Source organism: Lutra lutra, chromosome 8, assembly GCF_902655055.1.
Source record: "Lutra lutra chromosome 8, mLutLut1.2, whole genome shotgun sequence".
NCBI lineage: Eukaryota > Metazoa > Chordata > Mammalia > Carnivora > Mustelidae > Lutra > Lutra lutra.
The window spans coordinates 15,758,631-15,773,179 of NC_062285.1; the positions used below are offsets into that span (position 1 = coordinate 15,758,631).

General features: G+C 49.1%; 1 protein-coding gene and 1 long non-coding RNA gene across 24 annotated transcripts in view; one reads left to right on the forward strand and one right to left on the reverse strand.

Moving 5' to 3' along the window:
- Positions 1-2,457: 2,457 nt before the first annotated feature.
- Positions 2,458-6,555, forward strand: LOC125107725 (uncharacterized). The gene is made up of 3 exons (XR_007129642.1): positions 2,458-2,603; positions 5,595-5,711; positions 5,800-6,555. It is a non-coding gene; the product is annotated as an uncharacterized LOC125107725 (long non-coding RNA).
- A 2,078-nt stretch (positions 6,556-8,633) lies between these two features.
- The window catches only part of KIAA1217 (KIAA1217 ortholog), a 750,245-nt gene continuing 744,329 nt past the window's right edge, over positions 8,634-14,549 (reverse strand). For 13 of the 23 annotated variants that reach the window (XM_047742845.1, XM_047742844.1, XM_047742846.1 and 10 more), the window contains 5 exons: positions 13,743-13,778; positions 13,513-13,590; positions 11,799-13,400; positions 11,144-11,266; positions 8,634-10,411 (listed from right to left, as the gene is read on the reverse strand). In XM_047742845.1, the coding sequence (XP_047598801.1) occupies positions 9,917-10,411; positions 11,144-11,266; positions 11,799-13,400; positions 13,513-13,590; positions 13,743-13,778 (2,334 nt within the window). In that variant the 3' untranslated portion in view covers positions 8,634-9,916. Of the gene's footprint in view, positions 11,267-11,798; positions 13,401-13,512; positions 13,591-13,742; positions 13,779-14,549 lie in introns of all 23 variants that reach the window. The other 10 variants (XM_047742843.1, XM_047742836.1, XM_047742841.1 and 7 more) reach the window with 3 other exon arrangements.

Genomic DNA, 14,549 nt, shown 5'->3' on the forward strand with positions numbered 1-14,549 from the left:
CGAGAGGAAGGAGACCAGGTGTACGAGGCGGGGCGGGGAGCGGGGGCAGGCTGCTCAGGTGGGGTTTCCCTGAGAGACAGCATTTGGGTACAAAGTGGGACGCAGTCTACTCACTCCCTAGCATCATCAGTGCTCGGAGCAACCGTGCGACCAGACCCTGTCCTCACGGGCCTCTCAGGTGTGAGACAGACGTTAAGACCCAGCTAAGGTGCGTACTGGGGCAAAAGAGGGCTTGTCAACCTGGTTCTTAACCTTGACCCTGCCGACACCGGGCGGGGCCGCTCCTTGCTGCGGGGGTTGCGCAGTGCACGCTCTGGGCCTCCTCTCGCCGGATGCACGCCGCGCTCCTCCACCCAGCTGGGAGGACCCAAATGTCTCCAGACATCTCTAGGTGTCTCCCGGGGGCAAAGTCGCTTCGAGTTGAGGACCCTTGACACAGACGTATTGGTCGCCAGGAGATGGAGCTCCAGGCCGGGAGACGGAGAGAACAGGAGACAGGAACACCTCAGGCTCAGAGGGGTCCTGGCTTTCACATCGGGCTGACACCGGAGGGCCTGGACGGGCCACGTGCTGACAGCAGCACTTTGAAATGATGTCAGGGCGTACCTCATCTTTTGGTAGCACGTGAGCCCTGTTACAGATAGAAATTTCCACACCTCCGCCACCATTCTCACGATGAGAGTTACCAAGCCCGGAGTGCCTGTCTTTGCTTTCACCCATGGGGCAAAAAGCGTCCTTTTTTGGGGGGGGGGGGGAGGAGGCCAACTGGAGGTGTTGTCAGGGGCCGTTCAGCAGAGCCCTAGAGGCCCTCCTAAAGAGTTTGGATTTTATCGAAATGTCCCTGGAATGATCTGTCAGCGCGAACAGGTGGAACTGTAACAGGGATGCATTTTGTGTACATGTGGGGCCTCCCCCTCGTGACCTCATCTGACTTCATTCTCTCCCACCCTCGCACTGGGGTTTCAGGCTTCAACATCTGAACCGTGAGGGGGGCACCCACTTTCAGTCCACGGGTCCTGCCCTCCAAGGCATGGGAGCCCGCCCCTGCATGCTGGGCTCTTCCTTCCCCCCGCTGCCCTCTTCCTCTCCCCCTACACTACTAGGAAGGGAGCAGAAATTTTCTTGTTCCTTAGTATTCCCCCAAAAGAGGAGTAATGAGAGGTCGTGAGTTGTTCAGAGAGATTTTGCGATGAGGACAAATGCCACCTACCTCACGCTTCCCTCTAGGGCCAAGGCGGTGGATTGTGCATTTCTAAAACTGCCCAAAACAGATGTGGGTGCAAAACAGGGCTCTCGTTCAGTCCCTTAGAGGAAGTTCCAGACATGACCACCAGGTGGCAGCAGGTGAACAGTTTTTTTCCCAGGACCCTGCAGATTCAGGCATGACTAAATCCTTGCTCTGGGTGACCTGAACGGTGGGAACAGCATGAGCCTCCCACTCCCTCTGCACCAGCCTGTGTCTCCACAGAGGAGCATGGTCCCGCGCTGGACCCATCTGTGTGTATGCACAGACATTAATTCCTGTGCTTACTGGTTGCACTGACCACTCACACCGCCATATACTTCCGACTCCCCTAAATGCAACGAAGGGGAGGGTGCTCCTAGCAGGGGCCCTGATTCAGGCTTCCCGGAGAGGCTATTCCAGGCAGAGGAGCAACTTGTGGCCAGGCTTGTCGGAGCAGTAGAGCAGAGGACAGGGCAGCGGGAAGAGAGAGAGTGATGGGGCAGGTGGGGTAAGCCCACGAGGAGGGCAGGCAGCCGTCAGATCCCCGAGGGCGGGAAGGCCTTGCTTCACTTTGAAGGGTCTCCTTTAAGGAATTTTAGACAGATGTGGCAGAAGAGCAGAGGAGGGCATGGCCTCTTCCTCTAGAGTCAGTTTCTGAAAGAACATTCTTTCTCCAGGATGTGGAAGGCGCGTCAGACCTGGCAAAGCCCTTCCACCGGGATTCTAGACCTCTGCACAAATGAAGAACGTCTGATTGCAATCACCGTGCAATGGTCTATTTATTCCTGGAAGTCTCCTTCCCTGACTCCATTTCCAGGCTAGTGAACTCTTTCTTGTGGGTAAAATATACCCTCTTGAAAATTTTATATATATATATATATATATACATATCTCCATCCTCTTGGCTTGGTTTTCTCCAGATGTTGGAGCAAAAAAAAAAAACAAAAAAAAAAACAAAACACTTCTCAAGGTACAGGAGGTGGACAGGGTCCTCTGCTTTGGAAAGAGTGGGGACCCTGCCCGGGAGGCCCTTTCTGTCTTGGAGGAGACCAGGGATGTGGAGGCAAGAGGCACTGAGACCTCAGACTCTGGCCCTGGGGAGCACAGTCCAATGAACACTGAATCAGCTGGGGAAAGACGCCCAGAAAGGGGATGGAACAGGTCAAAGGTGAGCTTGGCCTTCCTTGCAGATCTAAGGAATCTTATCTCTCTGTCTCTAATCTTAGGTCTAATCTGCCCGAGGGGTGGCACTAAAACCACTTTTAGTGTTCAAGTGCCCAGAATCTGATGAAGCAAGCCCGCTCCAGAGAAGCATTTCGGGCCTCCCCCAGACAGAAAGAGTGTTTTCAATCATCTGTGTTCCTTCCAGCCTGCAGAGGTAAACTCAGTGGTCAGGGTACAGGATGGGTCCCTACTTCCCTTTATCAATTGGGAAGATACTGGGGCGCCTGGGTGGCTCAGTGGGTTAAACCTCTGCTTTTGGCTCGAGTCATGGTCTTGGGGTCCTGGGATCGAGCCCCGCATCGGGCTCTCTGCTCAGCAGGGAGCCTGCTTCCCTTCCTCTCTCTGTCTTCTTCTCTGCCTACTTGTGATCTCTGTCTGTCAAATAAATAAATAAAAAAAATTTTTTTTAAAAGAAAAGGTACTTAATCTAATTTGTTTACTGTGGAATATTTGTATGTAAATCCCCTAGATAAAGCCCAAGATGGGACTGGAAAATGTGTCCTGGGTGTCACAGTATAGAAGCATTAGCGCCCCTGAAGGGAGGCATTTCAGGGCGTGGTGGGAGCAGAAGCCAGTGGGCTTGGAGGGGTGGTGGGGGGGGTGACAATGGGGGTTGACAACCAAAACGGGGCCCTGAAGAATGTCTTCTCTGAAATAGAGAAACTGGGGGCTGGGAGCTGGGCTAAGGCGCTGGGCCACCCTTCAGGGACATACTAGGGGCTCTTGGAGGGGAGAAGCCCTCTTTTTTTTTTTTAAGATTTTATTTATTTATTTGACAGACAGAGATCACAAGCAGACAGAGAGGCAGGCAGAGAGAGGAGGAAGCAGGCTCCCTGCTGAGCAGAGAGTTCGATGCGGGGCTTGATCCCAGAACCCTGGGATCATGACCTGAGCCGAAGGGAGAGGCTTTAACCCACTGAGCCACCCAGGCGCCCCATGGGGAGAAGCCCTCTTAGTGTGGGCCTGGCTCTGCCTACATTTCTAACCTGAATCTGGGAGCCTGTATACTGCCCTCTGACATTCTCACTGGACTGGGGTGAACTTGGAGATAGGCTTCTCCTGCCTGGTCCTCCTCCACTAACCATGGACTTCTGAACCCTCAGCCCTGTCCTCAGACCCCACATCACTCAGATAGTTTCCATACCTATGTGGGCTGCCCTCCCACGGGTCTCCTCCCTAAAAAAAGTCGTTCAGCATGGTTTTTGCTTTACAAATTCATAGTATTTCAAACAGGGACCTAGATGCACCATTTGAAACACATCACTGAATTAGAATTCACCATCAGGTGGGACCTCTGTACCAAGGGCACTTGAAATGTCTCATTTAACCAACTATTAGGGACATTTGTGGGGACTCCAGGCATCTCCAGAGACTAAGGGAGGAGCTACAACGGTCAGATCCTTAAATGACTCCCACTCCAAAGGCAAACATTCGAATTGTTGGCTACCTGCAAACAAACACCCTAAGTGTAGCCGGTTTTGGGAGACCCGGCAGCGCTGGAAGGGTCAAAACACAAGCAAAGCTTTAGATCCACACACACCGTTGGCTGGGAGGAAAAGACGGCATCCATCAATTCCAATTTAAACAGCTGGAAAGTTTGAAAAAAAAAATTAAAACACTTTTCAAGTTTGGATCTGCTGTCTTGGGGTAATAGCCACCTTTGATTTTTAAGAGATAGCATCTTCTCGTTACTGCTGGGGCCGCTGCTTTCTAGTGTGAGACCCCTCGGAAGCGCCGGCTTCCCATTAGAATCACCTGGAAAGGTTTGCTAATCCCCTGCACGGACAGAACCTCTGTCCCCCCTGATTCAGACTCTCTGTGGATGGGACCCAGGTTTCAGCATTTTTAAAGCTTCTCATGTGATCATGTTGCAGGAGGGGGGGGTGCAGCCAAGTTGGTGAACCTGGAATATGAGGCAAGATTATCCCAAATGCAAGACCAGGATTTCTTGGGTTCTTCTGCCGTGAGGGTGTTTCCTCCTGGCCATCAGCCTGTTTCCCCCCTTTCACGTTAGGTGGGAGAGGAGATGGTGTCTGTGGCAAGGTAGAACTCTGGTTCTAAATCCCAGAGCTTCAACATTTAGAAGAAAGAAATCCATTCCCGCCCATCTTTTCAAGATTTCCTGCCCCTTTCCTCCTCGCCAATGCTTGGAGGTTGGGTTTCTTCTGTGATTAATCACTTGCCCTTCCAGGCATGAATGCAGAGAGCATAAAGGAGAATATGGCTAGAGGTGTAGCGAACAAGTTCCAGAAATGGCAGGCCATTCGAGCGGACCTGAGCTCTGCGTGTGTCCCCTAAGTGTCACCATCTTGTGGAGAAGGGTTCACCAGGCTGGATCTTCCGGGCTGGATCCTAACACCCTTGGGGTTTGCTCGGACGGCGTGTTCCTTATTCTATGCCAGGTGGTTCTCAGCCAAATCAGTTCTGCCCTTTAGGTGCAAGTGTGGGTATTTGTGGAGAGCTCTGACGTCCCAGTGATGAGGCAAAACTGGTATGGTGTGGGTGCGGCTCAGGGATGCCAGGCGGCCTCCCATGGTCTACCAGGAACTGTCCCCTCCAGCAGAGCCTGGTGACGTCCCGCCAAACATTCATGTGAGTGAAAAACTTATTTACAGTGATCGGAGCCTACAGGCCAATCCTGCCTCCAAATGAGCTTTTGGGCGTTCTTTGAATATGCCAACAATTTTCCAAGAAGGTGTAAAATGAGGGAGCTTAGTTTTTGAAACTATGTGAGTGGGTAGGCTCTATCAACGAGAATGTTATTTCCTACATAGCATTTGTAATTTAAAAGGGAGCAAAGGATCTGAGAAGACTGAGACCCTCGTCCTTGCATTTCAAACTCTCTGTGAGGGGCTGAACTGCTCACTCAGCACTCCTGTGCCTCGGAAGTGTCGGGAAAACCCTCAGAAATGCCTTTGAGGGGCGCTTGGGAGCCATTTACCCTGGGGACTGAATGGAGAAGGAGCTGTAGCAACCTGGCTCAGGGCAGGATTGTGGGCGAGGGAGAGGCGTGGCCTAGCTGCGTGTAGGCGGGGCAGGGGGCGTGGTTTGGATGGGCGTGGCCGGGGTGGGGCCTTTCTGGCAGGTGGGTTGATTTCTTTGTGATCTGGCCCTGGTGCCTTGGGGTTTTAGTCCACGTGCTTAGGGAAAAAGAAGTCGGTGATCCCAGGTAACGACCCGGCTTCACCTTCCTTCCAAGTGACGCTGGATGAAAATATGAACCCCCTAAGCGGAGTGCTTCTCTACCTACGAAGTTTTGAAGGTGAGGGAGCCAAAATTTGTAATGATCCGTAAATGAATGAAGTTTTATTTATTTATTTTTTTTAAAGATGCTCTATCTTTCGGTCCAGGAATGAAAAACTGTTCAGCAAGTCCTTTCAGAGACAACCTGAGGGGCCCCGATCCCAAGCAGAACTTCAATCAGGTGCCCACACCTTAGCCTTATCCCAGACGCGCGTCCTGCACGTTCTCTCGTTTTCTACAGCACGATGGGGAAGAGATAATGACAATAACTTTCCCCCAAGGTTTTTGCGAGGATTAAAAGACGGTTTGTGCAAAACACGTTAACATCACCCGGCCCATGACAGGCAGCAGATGGCAGTGTTGCTGACGTGTTCACAGACACCGGGATCAAGGACTTCCTCATCAATGGTAGGCAGTTAAACAACTGAAGCGTTTTGTGTAAGTCTAGGTATGCACTGTAAGCTCCACTGCCTTCTCCGGGCAGGGTGTCGGGCATAACTTGACCTTCTGAGCTCCAGGTCATCAGCATGAGCTTCTGTTTCAAGCTCGATGGCCGTGAGCCCTGGCAGATCTGGGGTTCCCTCCTCTTAAGTGCTCACATGATCAGTTTCTTTCTTTTGGACATTATCTTCTCAGGAGCATAGATCAGAGCGCACTGTTGCCTGTGGCCCAGGGTGCCGGTCCCCAACAATGTCACCTGCTTGCTTCTGCAAAATGACCTCTAGGACTTTTGGTTGAATGAGTCCACATTCCTCCACTCCCTCCAAAAATGCTTCTGAGTTGCTCTCAAATGCTTTTGCATTTTCAGAGCCAGGGAGAGGGGAAGAAGTTAGTTTCAGTTACAGAGTGGGGCACTCAGGAAGCAGCCTTGGGGACAGGCATGGCCAAAGCTGCTCTGGGAGCCCAGTGGACGTGTCTACTTTTGTTCATGGGTCTTGCCCCTGGTTCTCAGCTCAGGGATGGACATCAACTCCATGATTTGGGGGGTATACCTTCTCCCAATCCCAAACACCCAACCTTGCAAAAGGACCACTCTTTTGTAGCCATGATTCTAGGACCTTGGCTTTGGTCCAAGACCATGTCACTCTTTTGTTTTACTTTGGAAAGAGTCGGAGTCACAAGTAGCATTGAAAGAAAAGCAGCGTCTTTAATGCTGGAACACTGTTAAAAGTTCTATATCGTACCATGGAGGGCCAAATGTCATCACCTGTGCAAACGACCTCTCCATGGGACCCCTGCCGCCCACCATGAGGCTCTTCTGACTTCTCCATCTGCCCATGGCTGTGCCATCCCCTCCATGACCAGATGGAGGCCTTTTAGGAGCAGAAACAGTGTCCAGTTACCTGTGTAGCGGTGATAAGGACAATAGTCCTAACCCTTATCGAGTGTGCATCTGTGCCAGGCTTTTAAAATTTTTTTGAATTTTTATATTTATTTATTTATTTATTTTTTGGAGTGGAAGAGAGAGTGGGGAGAGGCAGAGAGAGAGGATCTTAAGCAGGCTCCACGCCCAGTGTGGAGCAAGATGAGGGGCTCGATCTCATGACCCTGAGATGATGACCTGAGGCAAAATGAGTCGAGCGCTTAACCCACTGAGCCGCCCCGGCACCCGTCAGGCTCTGTGTTAAGAATTTTCTACACATCAAATTTAATCTCAAAAATCCTGTGAGGCAGGTTCTGTCATTAATTCTCCATTCATAGATGAGAAACCGAGGCACGCCCGAGGCTACACAACAAGCACACAGCCCGGGCTGATGGACTGTTGAATGAATCGGTTTATTTCTAAGAGTATTTTTTCAGATGCAACACTCTGTTGAATGATGAGCTTCAAAGCTAACAGAGTGAGAGTCTAGTATCGGCTGAACAAAATCTGAAAGCCTAAGAGCTCATCCCATCAAGCATCACCCACTTTAGCTGTTAAAGGAACCCAGGTGCCCTTCTGCTAAGTGTTGTCAGAGGCAGCCGCGCACACCTGGACTCAGTTTCCCTCCAATGTCCCTGGGTCTCAAGGTTATGGCTGAGCCATGCTGAGTTTTTTCTCACCTGGGGGACACGCCTTCATGACATGGGCTGCAACTGACCATCCCCTGTGTATCCTTGCCAGCGCTCTGGCAAGTCTGAGGGTAAACTGAGGACAGGAGCTACCACCCGTGGTTAGCTGCTTACAAAGAAGTCTCAGCTTGTCCGTACAGAGGTGCAAATAAACTTGCACGCGCCAGCTGGCTGCGGGATGTATTTTCATATAATGTAGCTGCTGAGTTGTGATGGGGCATGGCTGATGTGCTGGCACCTTCTATGCCTAAAAACTCTAAGATGATGACTTTCCTGAGCCCTCCCGGAGACCTGCGATGACAATTCACATAACGAGCAGAGACAGAATATGCTGATTCTGGTGAAGCCATCGCAGCTCTGGACGCATGCTAAAGTAATATTAATTTAGCCTTTACATCAAACCCAGTTAAATATTTTGGGGGCAAAAAAACAGTAATAGGCAGCTTCCTGGGACTGTTCTTTGTGATTCCGAATCTCGGTGTTATTTTCACTAACCGCTCTTCCCATTTTTTCAAATGAACACATAGAGTGTCACGTTAGCTCGCGTATGTCCCTGTACACCAATGGTATTTTTTTTCAAACGGAGAACTCCAAAAGCTCATAGTGACAAAGATGGTTTATTTCTACTTTACTTCTACTGGGAATTTAAAAAGGAAAAAAGTAATACGAGCCCCTCTGGTCAGTGAGGGTGGAAACTCTGTCCCCAGGTTTGCTTTCTGGTCGGCAAACCTTGGGTGAGCAGCAGAGACAAGGGTCAGCAGATTACGAAGGCACCACTCTTGGAAATGCATGTACCAGGAGCTCATCATGACTCAGAAAAGCAGGGCTTTCCGAAAACCAGTTCATGTCCGATTACGCGTCACTGACAACGTCCTCAAAACCCAAACCATTTAACTCGGCGATAGTTAACGTTTATTCTCCGATTAGGAAGTAGTTTGAGGGACACGGTACAAAAAAATAATAAGCATGCAGCCCTTTATTTAGTTTTGCAAAGTCTCTGCTTATAGTTCTGTATATTACATGACTGTGTTATACAAATACATTTATTTACAAAAAAACACTCTAGCTGTGCAAACTTGTTGCTTTTTAAAAAGGTACGGGGAGCCCCCATTTCTGCCCATCCCGAGATAAAGTTTTAAAGCATGCATAAAAATTAACTTTGGTGTGGGAAAACTACTCTGTGCTGTCACATACAGTATTTCTGACGTCTATTTATATATGTACAAAAGTTGATCAGTTGACAGAACCGTACAGAAGTGTACATGTTAAAATTCACAATGCAATAGTGTGGGTTACCAGGTGTCCGAAAGCAAAGGAAGGGGTTCGATACTGCAAAGAAACCAGCTAGAGAATCCCAATATGTTTTAAAAAAAAAAAAAAAAAAAGGAAAAGAAAAAGAAAAGAAAAAAAGAGAAAGAAAGAAAAGCAAAGAAAGCTAGCTCGCTTGGGCTGCAAATTATCATACGTAATTTTCACGGCAGTGCAACAGGTTCGATAAACTGCCTTTGACACTCACCTCGGGGCTGGCTTGTGTCAAAGTTCACGGTATACTGTCTAGCACACTACTTTCACATGTACAATGCTATAGTATCAAAATGTTTTTGGCAAAAAGGATCTTGAAAGGAACCATGAAGTTCTGACAAAAATAGAAATCTGTAATAAAGCTAAATAACACTAAAATAAAAGGAAATATTATAGTATCTGTTTTACAATTTGTATAGTCACACTTGTGTATTTCTCTGTTCATGTCTAGTCTCCGTAATGAAAAATATTTTTGTACAAAACATACTAAAATTCTGGAATCATACATGTTTTACATGCTGAATACATTTCCCCTCCCCCCATCTCACACGCACACTTCTCTCCTGCCAGCCACTCTCTCTGTAACACATGCTTACTTCATGTAACAGATATCCAATATAGACAGTAAACACTATGTAATTACAACAGCAACAAAGTAAAAAAAAAAAAAAAAAAAAACGAACAAGCTTTACCAAGATCTAGTCGTCCAGTATTTAGCACATACTTAGCATGAAGCCCCATAGAGTATAGCAATATGGTACATTCTCTTGTGAAAACAGTTGTTGAAGACTGTTGAGAAAAAAAAAAAAAATATCTTTTTTTTTTTTTTTTTTAATGCAACTCCGACTTGTGCCTAATAGGATTTGGCCTTTAAGAGGTTTCTTTTGCTGTGGATGGGGTGGCTTTGCTGGAACTTCCATTCTGTGCCTTGTAGCTGGTGAGGCCGGGAGTGTGGATGGTTCTGATGCCCTTGGCACCTTGACTCAGTAAAGTGGGGGAGGCGGGGGAGGGCGGGGAGGAGGAGGACGGGGGAGCGGCTGCTCGGCCGTTTTGAGTCTGCAGTGAGAATGAGAGATGGTGGCCTTTACCTGCGTGAGTGGGGCTCTGAAACTTTAAGGAGCCATTAGAGACAGAGGGGATGAGGGAGGCAGAGGGAGCAGATCGTCCTGTCTGGGGGCTGAGAGGGTTAGAAGTAACCGGTGGCTTAACGGTAGGTGGGATAGGCAAGTTAGAGCTGTCACCACTAGAAGAGGGCACAGAACTGCTTTTCCCAGAGCTGGGAGAAAGGGCTGGAATCCTAGAAGCAGGTAAGGAGGGGCAAGGAGGCTTACAGTCCCCACCAGCTTTCTTAACACTTCCATTAGCCTGTGAATAAAGATGGTGGGAGACAGTTTGTCAGAAAGCTGGTAACACGATCGATCCACAGGGTCTGGCAACACAGCCCTTCTGAGAACCATTAAATACCAGAGACCAAACCACACCAAACCAGTCCAAGGCCTGAGCTAAGTCCTGTCGTGCTGTACTGAACCTGGCAGAAACCCCCAGAGTACGGAGCGCAGGACGTGCGGAAGAGGAGAAAAGGGAAGACCAGGTGTCGGTGAGAACAGGCACATCCAGCATCCCACTCCCGTCCCGGCGCCAGGCTGGCCATGCGTCTGGGGGGTTACTGGGGTGGGGGCGGGGCGGGGCCATCGTGATGGACAGTTAATGTGCCTCCAGTGCAATGCGGTCAGCATCTACGTTAGTACTGGTGACTTTCAGGGCAGCTCAAGGACAGGTCTGTCTCGCCTTCCCAACATGTTCTGATGAACCACTACCTTCACCAGAGAAAAGCCAAGGGGCCTGGCACCTTGTGTTAACAGTTAAACTTTGGAGTCACAAAGTAAAAGGTGTTTTACTGCAAGCATGCAAAAGCGTGGTGGAGAGTTTAACAAAGGTTTTTTTTTAGACTTTCTTCGTGCCCCAGATCCAGGATGTCTATGTAAAGCATATCTTACAAAGAAAACACAGTATTTGGTATAAACTAAGTCAGCGACTTGCTTCTTAACCGCAATAGCGTCCATCCAAAATTGGTTTTTTTTTTTAAGGTAAAACTACCTGACGATACTGGCGGGGATCCTGCAGTTTGGACGGCTTGCCGGGCTTGTCCAGGCTTCCGGGTCTGCCCTTGGAGCTCATGGGGACTGGCATCCTGCTCGTCTGCGGGGTCCCAGCGGAGCCCTGAGGGGAGGAGCGGCAGGAGGGGAAGAGAAGGAGAAGCGCGTGAGTGGGTAATCATGAGGCTCTCCCGCCGGAGGCAGAGAAGGTCAACATGAGAAGCCACAGCCCTACATGCAGGACAGATCAAGGAGACGGACATCAGGAGACACCACTGGGGTTAATTTGAAGAATCAAACAGAAGAAACTGCTCCACTACTGATCAAACGGATTTTAATGTGAGTATCAGAGCAATCATTTCAACAGCAAATGACCGACCCAGCGTCCTTGCGTTTACCCAACACCAATCAGCAACAGAGGTAAAAAGAGAATCGATTAGCTGTTAGACACCTAGTCGTTGTTGTTCTGAAGGTGAGGGAGAAAGTGTGAGTGAAAGGGATCGTGGCTAACAGACAAAAAACCCCAAAAACAAAAAAACCCACAATGAGCCACCTGAAAGGAAGCAAGTCAATCACAAGACACCTGTTGCTAATGGTGATTATGGCAGATGTAAGAAAGCAGCTGGGTCTTTCCACTCTCCATCAGACCAAGATACCTTACGTGAAGCTGAAGGTACGGACGCGGGGGGCTCTGGGGCAGTGGGAGCTTCCTCCAGAACTAGCAGGGAGCGGGGAGAGGCCTCTGGGGCTCTGTGGGGCGAGCTTGCCACAGAATCTCTGTTGGAAGAGCACGAAGTATCAACTAGGGCTTTTGGACTCATTTCACTGATGGTGGTTTCAAGCTGTTTGATGGTCTGCTCCAGGCTGTCCAGCGTCCTGTAGGTATTTTTTCTAATTTCATCAGTCCTGGAAATCAGAGCTGTGCTCTCTGGACCCGGCGGCTCTTGTCTCCTAGGCGTGCTTCTGGGGGTGTCTTCAGGTGGGGACCTAGTGATTTCAAATCGCTTGGCTTCCTTGTGCTGCTTCAAGGTGCCGTCCTCCTCCTCCTCCTCGTAGACCACCACTTGCAAGGTCTTCTTCCCAGTTTTGGTTCCCGTGCGAATTGCCTGAGTGAGAGCCGCCAGTTGCTTTTTAGGGAATTTGAACTTGAACTTCTTCTTGGGGTTTTCAAACTGGTCATCTGTCCCGTCGCCCTTGCTATCTGAACTTGGAGACTCGGCTTGGCCCAACTTGCCCCGCTCCCTTTTATTCATTTCCTGTCCTCCTGATGTGTCAGCCTCGGCCGATGGGCTGTGTGGCTGTAGCTCCCAGTCAGCCTGCCGTGCCGGTCTGGGGCTGCCGGAGGCCACCTCCTTGGGGAACTTTCCAGACATATTGTTCTGGACCACTGGGTCTCCATTTTCCTCCTCTTCTTCCTCCTCTATCTTCTCCTCCATCATCATTCTCTCTAACTCCTCATCGCACTCCTCAAATATGGTTGAAAGTCTCTTATACGCGGACCGGATGTCCATGGGTTCGTCAAAAATGATGATAACTGGTTTCTTGTCCAGGCACACGACTGGCTCTTCATTTTCACTTCCTGCTTGTTGGGAAGTGGTCTCTTTTTTGGCGTCAATATTAACCGTCTGTACATCTTTCCCCTTTCGGCTCACTATGTCTCGGACCTCCCCACTGGAGAGAACCTGGACTGCGGTTTTGGTAATCATAAAGGCAATGTTGTCGGGGGTCACGTTTTCCTCAGTGGGAGAACTTGGGGTCGACTCCCTGTCCTCACTGGGGTTCACGTTCGCATGCCGCGTGCCCCTGGGTCTCAGGACGACCTGGCTGAACTCTGTCATGGGAACCTCTTGATCATGAGTTTTGACATCACACGGGCTCAATTCAGTTGACCTAGTGGGAGAGGGAAGGTCACACCTATCGGTATTTTCTGGTCCTTCTAGACCCATCTCCTTTGTCTTTCCGTAACTCATCTTCTGATGCTCCGTGTCAGAGACAGGGTACTGAGGTCCTGAGCCCTTAGGTCCTCTGTTTATTACAACTTCTGATGGACAAGTGTCAGGGTGGCTGGAGTTGACTTTAGATGCATTTTTCTGGGAATAGTTTCTACTGTCTCCAAATAAACTCTTGTTGGACATGGAATTTTCCTTCTTTAGGATGTCTGTTTTGTACTCTGAGGTTCTGGATGCATCAAAAATACCATCCCCCAGGGCCATTTCCCACTTAGGGTGACCAAGAGCTGTTAGAGGTCTTGTGGTAACCTGAGAGGGACAGTGGAGGAGGGAAACCACACACATTAATCAGAAACGGATCCACAAAAGAAGGTAATTAATCTGCACGGTATCATTCGGAACACAGATGTGCTACACTCACCTTCTGGGATTCCATTTGGGGGCCATTTTCATATTCAACATCAGATTTCCGTATGTCTTCATGGAAAAATTCCAAATTCTGGTAGAATAGTGTAGGACATGTTACTCCACAAAACCACATCCCGCCCAAAGTGGACTACCACTAAATTGTTCCTTTCATTACACTTCCAAACCATGCGGGCCAAGCACATTGGTTACACACCAGTCTGAAACCTACACAACTCTGTTTACCTTGGGTTGCTCTGTTCTCCAACCTTCAAAAACGCCCTGTGTTTGCACAAGATGAAAATCTCAATTAGCCAAGTATTTTAAGTATTTCGAATTTTGAGGGAGCAGCTAAGAGGATAAAGGGACCGATTCTGTGTCAACACGTTCTCTTTCCAGCATCTGATGGTGAGCCTAGCAGAATCTAAAATGAGAAGAGGGGTGTGGTGCTGTGGAAAGCACAGATCTCAGCAGGCAGAAGATTCTGATCCTGATTCTGATCCTAATCCAGACCGGCCACTTTGCTGTGTTACCTCCACTTTTCTGGGCCTCAGTTTTCTTGCTTATAAACTGAGGAACTAGACCAGATTTTTCTTACGTCCCTTCCAGCTAGATCTTTCACTACACTCTCTGCTTCTCTCACGGGAATTGTCCTATAAGGACTCTGCATTTGTTGGGTGTGGTACTTGGAGATGAAAAAAAACCATTATTTTCCCCCCTGGTCAAAGGACAGATGAAAAAGGTACTTGCATTTTTTTTTTTTTAACTTGGACTCGCCAAGTAACGTGTCACAACAACCTTCAAACTAACAAGACCCAAGGTGATCAAATCCAAATTCAGAATGGTAATGTCACCAAAACATCTAAACATTTCCAAAGCAGACATGTGAGACTACCATGATGGCCATGACATCGTAATTCAGCTTCTAGTCTCTAAATCCTCCAACATGGAGCGAAGGTCCCCTTCTGAGGCTCTCACCAAGATTCAGGGTGTGAGAAGCCAGCGGGTGAGGACCAGGTGTGGACAGTGCTTGACCAGGAGGCGTGGCCTTTT